At 29.3% G+C, this 8,693-nt stretch overlaps 1 protein-coding gene across 1 annotated transcript; it reads right to left on the bottom strand.

Moving 5' to 3' along the window:
* Positions 1 to 3,865: 3,865 nt before the first annotated feature.
* On the bottom strand, positions 3,866 to 7,131 carry Phb2 (prohibitin 2). The gene is made up of 7 exons (XM_065511714.1): positions 6,993 to 7,131; positions 6,789 to 6,923; positions 6,051 to 6,397; positions 5,744 to 5,977; positions 5,128 to 5,205; positions 4,954 to 5,053; positions 3,866 to 4,155 (listed from the first exon to the last, which is right to left on the bottom strand). Exons 2-7 carry the CDS (start codon positions 6,919 to 6,921, stop codon positions 4,046 to 4,048), a joined length of 1,002 nt encoding a protein of 333 aa, XP_065367786.1. The 5' UTR covers positions 6,922 to 6,923; positions 6,993 to 7,131; the 3' UTR covers positions 3,866 to 4,045.
* Positions 7,132 to 8,693: the final 1,562 nt, after the last annotated feature.

Genomic DNA, 8,693 nt, shown 5'->3' with positions numbered 1-8,693 from the left:
ATTAAAATAATTTGATTTACTCATATTAACAACCAACAAGTAAGAGAGCTATATTACGCTGTTATGAATCTTATATACCCTTCACCAAAGTATACTTTAAGATAAAGATTGAAAACAATTTTTTTGAAACAAATTTGTTGGTGAAAAAAATAATAATTTGGGTGAAAAAAATAATTTTTTCCGCTATTTATTACGATCAAGAATATACATACATATGTATATGATTTATGGGGTCGCAAATGAAAAATGTAGCAATTATAAACGGAATGACAAACTTATAGTGAAGGGTATATTTATGCCGGCGATATTATTTTTTTTGGAAATTTTCGGCAAATTTCGGGAATTTCTTTATAAGTTAAGTTACAGTATTATTTCCGCACAGATATAATAGATTCGTTGTGATTTGCTCCCAATCGAATGTTGACACAGAAGAATTACGATTAAAATTACCTAATTTTTGACACCCCAACTAAAATTTTTCTGCCACAACAGGGAAGTTCGCTTATTTACGCTGAATTAGAGTGGTCAAACCGGTTTTCGAATTATTCGGTTCCGGTTTTTACAAAAGAACGGGTTTCGAGTTATTTGACAAACCGGTTTTTTTGTCTCGAATATTTTTTTTATTTATTTTAAGATTCTGCGATTACTTTTAATAATTAGCGATTACTTTAAACAACACTTTTCTTCTAAATGTGTGTTATGATTTCATGTTGAATGCCATTAACAAGTTATACATCAAGGACTAGGCGCAGTCGAGCGTCATTGTCATTATTTCTGGCTCATTTTTGTTTTTACCTTCGAAAATTTTGCGTATCGTTCTGGCGCGTGTTTGATTTAGCTTCGTATAAAGGATTCTGTTCTACGTAGTTTATACCAACCGCGTGTCTTTTAAATTGGTGGATATCATAAAAAGTCATTGATACTGCCATTGTCACTACTGCTTTTAATAACATGGTTTTATCGTTTCAGCTTCCTATACGTAGATATAGGTTTAGAATATATTGAATGTGACTCGCAAAATTTAGAAGCTCAGCTGAGTTTAACAATAAAAGCAACAACTAGCGATTTAAAACCAGATTTTAATTACTTGGACAAATTTTCAAAAAGTTAAAATAAAGTAAATCTTTTATACAATGCAATATCAACTATAAATGAACGTGTTATTTCTGTTACTTTTTTAATCAAAAATAAATTAAGGAATCGTGTGTCCTCAAATCATTTAAATTGTATTCTCTTCTTGAAATATTATTTTAAAAAATACAACTAACTATTAGTATGTGTTAATATTATATTAATATACATATATCATTTCTTTTTGTATAAAAAAAGTTTATACAAAACAGCATAGACTAACATAGATCCGAATCAGCTGTTTTTAGCAATATGGCGGAAGCAAACAAAAAAAATTAACAAAAGAAAATGTATAATAAACCACGGTAGATTTAAAAGAGGGACAAACATTTATTATTCCATATCTGGAGTACAATTACAGCGGGAGTCTATGGCTATGGCAGAACAACGTTTGCCGGGACAGCTAGTTAATCACAGATACCCAGATAAGAAACCATTGACAGCTGTCAATGCCGCCGCCGATCATTTTAATTCGGCTTGGTTCTCTGCAAGGCAGCGCTAAATTTAAAGAATTGTAGAATAAGTCAAATTTACAGTGAATGTCACTTAAAATCGTACACCATCGTAGTCACATTTTATTCATTAGTTTTAGAAAGTTGATGTTTTGGAAATATTTTAAAATGCTATTTTTATATTGTGTATGCTATTACCTATCAGAATAGTGGGTATAATTTTAATTGCACTTATCCACAAATAAAAAAATTGGGTAAGACTGTCAGTGCCCAGAATATCAACGCTTCATTTAAAATCGTAAAGGCACTAAAAAATAGCAAATGATACCCTACAAAGTATTAGGATTATTTAATATTAATTTTTTTTTTAATTTTTAAGGTTTTAATTATAATTTAATATAATTGTACGAATTTAAGTGAAATATGAATTTTGTGATGTTCTTTAATTTTCATCAATATTTCTTTAACGAATTGAGGTTTTGTTAACTTTTTTGTTGAAATACATATTTTTTGTTCCAATTAATAAAATTACTTTTAATTTTTTATATAATCACCTATTATTGCCTGTATAATTTCATAATATTTAAAAAAAAAAATATGTTGTACGATTTTGAGTGACACTCACTGTATTTAATAATAAAGAAATAAATTCGCCTTGTTGTAGAACAACTAACGGTGACCCAAATATTGAGCAAAAGCTGTCTGCATACGAAGAAGCCATTTACAATTTGATTGGTATGATGGAGTCTGTGGAAGGTGTGGCCAATACATTTGGATTAGGAACATCGTCTAATAAAAAACAAACTCCAGAGAGCGCTCAACATGCCCTGCTGGAATTATTAGTTGAAGACGATGTGGTATTGGAAAGCAGTGTTCACGACAGTGATATGCAAAATGATCTAGACAAACACGTCGCTTCTAGCGATGTCGTTGCTGAGCAGATCTGCATTCAGAAGAAGATGCTGAAAGAGATGAAGGAACAGCGGATAAACACCGAAAAGGTATACCGTTCGATTGACCGCTTTTACGACTTAAAAAAAGCTGAATTAGAAGAGCAAAATCGGCATAATTTGGCGATGGAGAAATTACAGGAAATCGAAGATAAAATTGACAAAAACCGCCGACTGCTGCAGCATGTTGAAAATTAACCATGAATAGAAAATCGATGCATTTGATAACTATATAATTGGACCTGAAATAATAGTTATTTTTGTTTAAGTTTTGTAATTTTTTGTTTATTTCTGTAAAACATAACAATAATTTTGAATTTACTAAACATGTTTCCCTTTTTTAAAATTTTTTATTTCTATAAACTTTTTGCGTTCGTAGTTTCTTTATTTTTAAAGATTTACCCAAAACAAGATAGCTAACGAAAAACAGGGCGGTTACTGCGTAACTCAATCCGAAAATGTGTGCTAAATACATTGTAATTCGAAAAGATTTCCTTTCGAATCGAATTAGGGAGTAACCCCCTAGCTGATTTCGAACATTCGAATTCTCTCTTCCCAAACTGTTTAGAATAGGAGGATTTTATTCTTGGGAATAAAGTTAACTGGGAATATCTAGAATTTGGCTGAATATCTTTTATGATATTAATTGGATTCATATCATGACCTGAAAAACAACCACTGCCAAACATTACTGTCTTATTTGTGTACTTGTGGTACAGTCGTTTTACTTTCGGCCGTCTAATAAATGTTCTACCATCACTGCCTCTTAATTATGTTTGGATTCATCCGAAAAGATAACAGTATTCCATTTCTGTATCGACTATTGTATACACAAATTGTATAAGACCCTACGCGGTTGGTTTTAGAAATAAGAGGTTTTTTTGTGTGCAAACAAGACAACGACTCATACAAAAATTAAAAATAATTGCGATTAGAGAAATTATAAAAATTAAAATCTACAATGGGAAGCAATGTGGAAATGTAATGGCAGAACTTAGAGGTGCAATTTCAAATAATTTTAAACATGTTTGGGATGAAATCAGGCTTTTCAAATCACTTTAAAAAAATATGGGTAAGTTATAATTATGTCAGTCTTACTTTAACATTTACAATGTTATCAAGATTTGCAGCAAATTTTAAGAAAATTCAATAAGTTCCTTTTCGTTCTTTGGTCTAGCTAATCAACGATTAATTCCAGGACAAAGAATTTGAACCAAACATTCATTCTAAGTGGTAACCAGCTTTCCCATTAGCATTTACATTTATTGAGAACAAACATTAATTCATTTCGATTAATTTATAGGAGAAATAAGAATAGAAAAAAACTGACAATTTAAATTCAACACTTACTTTGTATATTATTTGCACTTGTGGGTAGGATCGATGATTTATTGCAGTTTACAAAATTGTAAATTTGTGTGTATGTTACGTTAAAAAAAAAACTTAAGTCTTGACTCTTGAAGCGTTTGAAAGAAATGCAACGTTTCTTGAAACTTTAAAGGCACATGGAAATTAAACCAAACGATTGGCGGTGTGATGGGCAAGATCCCCTATAGATTTTTCCGAAGATTTCTTGCTGTGTGCTAAAGTATTTGTAGAACCACCATACCAATTCTCGCCAACTGTAAAATGTTGGAGAAATAATAAAGTTTTTTTATGAGAAACAAACAAAAAAATTAAAACGAAATTCTTTAAACAGAAATATTTTATTTAGTTTAAACAACAAAAATAATATTTTGTTTGATCCTAAGGATTTTTTTGTTTGTTCAAATTTAACAAAACAACCATTAAAGATGAATTTCAATAATGGAACACAAATTTATATTTTGAATATAAAATAAAAACTATTCAATTATTTATAAAGTAGTGTAACCATTTAAAAGCATCTTCAAGTGTTATAGCTATAAATGTGATTTCTTTCAATTGTATGCTTAAAATCTAAAACAAAAATTTACATCCATAATGGAGAATTACTTAAGTATGGATAAATGAACAATAAAGTAAAAAAAGTAGTAAAATTAACAAAGAAAAAGAAAATGAAATGGTCTTAAAAAGCATTTGAAATTTTCTGAAAATTCTGTTTAATATTGTATTTGAAAATTATCCACATCGGCAGCTAAATATTGGGGACAATTTTTAAGAAGAGAAAAATAACAGAGAAATTACAAAGAGAAAATAAGAAAATATTTTCAATTTATCAAATGTTTGCTTAAAATATTTCGCTTAAATGTATAAAAAAAAGGAAAATATTTTTGCATACAACAAAATGCTAATAAAAGCCAATTTTCAATTATATATGGTTTTCTGAGTGGGTAATTTTCCAAGACATTTTCTTTTGTTAATTTTGTAACACATGGTGTTGTTATTATTGTTTGTTTGTTTGGTAGGTTATCTTAGAGATGTTAAAAAAGTTTATTTACTTTTGTAGACTTTTTCAGTCATATCATCGAAGGCGGAATCTTGAATGTTCAACATCAAGCTATCGGCCGACAGGTAGACCTTGTTCTGTGAGGTAGCAATCTATTTGGGGGGAGAAGTAATTAAAATAGAATATTAATTACGGATAAATTAAAAATCAGATAAAGCAAACTTACGGTTCTGGCTATGCTTTGAGCAGCGCGCAATTTACGCAATTTCAAGTAAGCTGGATTCTGTTTGACTGCAAGACCTAAGTAAACATATCAGTTATGGAAAAACCATGATGGAATTTATGGGAAATTTATGTTTTTTTTTTTTTGTCATATAGAAATATAGCTGGAACATTTTTAAATGAAAAAGTATGGAATTTGATAGGATGTGGAAAACAAAAAATTAAAACTTTTGCAGTATTTTTTAGAAATCCCGGAATTTTTAAATTGAAAATTAAAAAAAAAAAAATCTTAAATTTTTTTCCAAAAAATACAAAACGAGACATCAATATTTCATGTATTAGAGAATTAAACATAGAGACGAGACACTCCGATTTGAAATACAAGAAATCATATGTCTGATGCAACAACAAAATACATTGAATAGCAAGTGTTAGGTTTTTGAGGTCTTTAAAAATGTCATTAATTGTGGATCAATCTTCATAAAAAGATTTTCGGAGCAATTTGAAAAATGTTCCGGCTCTATTTTCTACATAAAACTTATTTCTTTGGCAAACAATTTCTGTAAGATAAAATTTCTGTTAAAGAAATTCTCTCTAGTGGTTTTTTTAAAAAAGGATATCATTTTAGCTGCCTCAGCTTCACCCTCAGCTTGGACAATCTTCTGTTGTTTCTCTTGTTTGGCACGTTCAACAAAGAACACAGCACGTTGAGCTTCTTGTTGAGCAACCTGTTTGGCTTCAACAGCAGCAGTATATTCCTTGCCGAAACTCAATTCAGTTAAAGAAACATCATCCAAAATAATGTTGAAATCACGGGCACGTTCAACCAATTCTTTGCGGATCAACAGGGAAACCTTAATTATAAAAACAAATAAAAATAATTAAAAATTTCCTTAAAAATGCTAACTATTTTAGACTATAACTTACTTGAGCACGCTGGGTAATCAATTGAGAGGCATTGAATTTGGCTACAACACTCTTAAGAACTTCATTGCAAATGGAGGGCAATACTTTCTCATCATAATCCAAACCCAAGTTACGATGTACCGAGGGCAAACGCATAGAGTCAGGACGAGACAAGACACGCAATGAAATGTTGATCATTTGTAAATCCTTAGAACCAGTGGGTGAGGAAATTTTGCGGGGACGAGAACGAATGTCATAGATGATGGGATATTGGAACCATGGGAAACGGAAATGCAAACCTTCAGAGTAAATATCGCTTTGGATGCCACCGAGTCTGCTAAAGATAATAGCACGATGACCACCATCAACTAAAAATGTTTTTATCAAGATGAAAAAAATTAAAATACAATTGATACGAATGCTCTAATTGAAGTAGCAACAACAATACAACAATATAAAGTGCGGCATGGATGATTAAGGTTATGCAACCCTCTATGGAAATCAGACATTTAAGAAACTCAAAGAAATTATTAACTTTAGAAAGAAAACTGTAGAAATTCTAGTAAATCTATAGTATTACTTAAATATTTACAAATAAACCATTAACACTGACATGTAACATCACGTTTTTATTATGAAATTCGCCGGACAATGATGAAAATCTCAATTATTTTCTAAATTGAGGTTAGGTTTTTATCAGTTTCTATGTTTTTCATTCTAATTCTTTTTAAAAACTTTAGAATCTACTGCAAAACTTACCGGTATACAAAGATTGGTTTACACCGTAGGCGAGAGCACCCAAACCAGCCAAAACTTTCAAGCCAGTGGTCAAACCGGGTGGACCACCCTTGCCGAGTTTACCAGCCAAATCGTTAAATTTACTTTGAGCCATTTCTAGAACAATATAAAATGCACACTTTTAAAACACAATTTCTTGTAATTTACGTTGTATTTAAAAATTACTTTCTACAAATAAATGCTTTTAAATTCTTTATTAAATAACTATTTTACACCAATTACAAAAAAAATACGAAAATTATCCCGGTGTATGAAATCTATTGTCCAATAACCCACCATACGATTAGTGATGTGAAAGTATTGAGTAATTGCGCATTAACTACTAAATACCAACTTAATTTTCTAAGTAATCGATACTCACAAGTACCTACTCAATACATTCAGAGTTGCATTTGTATTAAACATATTTTTAATTTTATCATTGGTTTATAAAACAAGATATCCATTAAAAATCGTTTTAATAATAATCTTTGATAAAATTAAAATTATTGTATATTATAAATAAAGTAAATCTGTGAATAACTGTATAACTGTTACCCCCATTAACACGAAATCTGGTTATGCCTTAACTAAAAGATATATTGTCGGTTAAAATTATTTTTGTATGAAAACTGTCAGTATAACTATTAGCTAAAACATAACCAGAATTCGTGTTACTGGGGGTTAGTCTGATTTTATCATTTTTGATATTATATTAAAGGTAATGAATCTTAGTTTTACCCCCTAAACTTTCTAGATTCCAAAATTCCCACCCACAGTTATAATTTTATGATTCTAGCTTCAGTCGTTTGGGCTGTGCGATTATGAATCAGTCAGTCAATAACGTTTCTCTTTTGTGCAGATAGATTTTATAAATTTAAATCTAAATATTATAAACAAAAGTGATGATATTGTTTAATACCTTATCGACCTGATACTTTTAATTCTTATAGCCAATCATTGAAAAATGCGCATCAATAAATGTAGAAGCCATGCATTTCTATACTAAATTAGAGTAAAAATTCGAAAATAGTCGATTTAAATAAAAAGTCTACTTTTCATAATTACCAAATGTGGAATTGACGATTATTCAAATATTTAAAAAACGTCGAAAGTTCGAAAAACGAAAAGGTCGAAAAGTCGACTTTTTCTTTCAACTATAGAACCCTAGAAAAAAGTATTGCCAGCAAAGAATAATATGTGCAAATGAAAATTTTGCAATAGTGAGCAAATTCAAGTGAAAATTAAGTGTTTAATATGTTATTTAAAAATAATATAATAAAACAAATTCAAATGACTTATCAATTATAATACAACTTGCTAATTATGTTTCTTGTTATTTGAAATGTGTCAAAAAGAAAGAAAAAAGTAAATAAAAAAATCAAATGGTAGCACCAACATATAAAAAATAAAATATGTTGATTCACAATAGGGTAAATGACCAGCACTAACAACAGGGTGAAGCAAAAAAATATAATAATTATAACAAATTACTGTTAATTTTGAAAATGCAAAATTCTTCATTATTTTAATTAAGCTCCATTCATTATTATTTACAAAGATTAACGATATTGGAAAAAACATAATATTCCTATTATGTATGTATATAAATTTATATTTTAAAATGTACTGATTTTGTAATAGGTTATGTATGGATCTGTATTTATATCTGTTGTCGTAGAATTTGCTTGTTTTCAAATTTATTTATTTTTTATCTGCTGCTGCGAAATAATAATATGCCAATTTTTTAACAAATTCAGGAAAATTCAAATTTGTTTACAGTTTTTGGTACTTTGTAAATACAACGATTTTAGCCAAAATTAGCTCAATCTGTGATCACTCATATTTCATACCAAAAATCGATTTTAAGTATAAAAATCTCAAATA

The sequence above is a fragment of the Calliphora vicina genome, chromosome 5 (genome assembly GCF_958450345.1).
Source record: "Calliphora vicina chromosome 5, idCalVici1.1, whole genome shotgun sequence".
In the NCBI taxonomy this organism is placed as follows: Eukaryota; Metazoa; Arthropoda; class Insecta; order Diptera; family Calliphoridae; genus Calliphora; species Calliphora vicina.
This window is presented reverse-complemented; position numbering and strand designations above follow the sequence as displayed.

Coding starts and splice junctions, on each gene's coding strand:
- Phb2 (XM_065511714.1), bottom strand. CDS start 6,921: ATGGCTCAAAGTAAATTTAACGATTTGGCTGGTAAACTCGGCAAGGGT. Junction 5,206..5,743: donor AAGCTGAGGCAGCTAAAATG/ATATCCTTTTTT, acceptor TGATATGTTTAC/TTAGGTCTTGCAGTCAAACA. Junction 4,156..4,953: donor GACTGAAAAAGTCTACAAAA/GTAAATAAACTT, acceptor AACATTTTACAG/TTGGCGAGAATTGGTATGGT.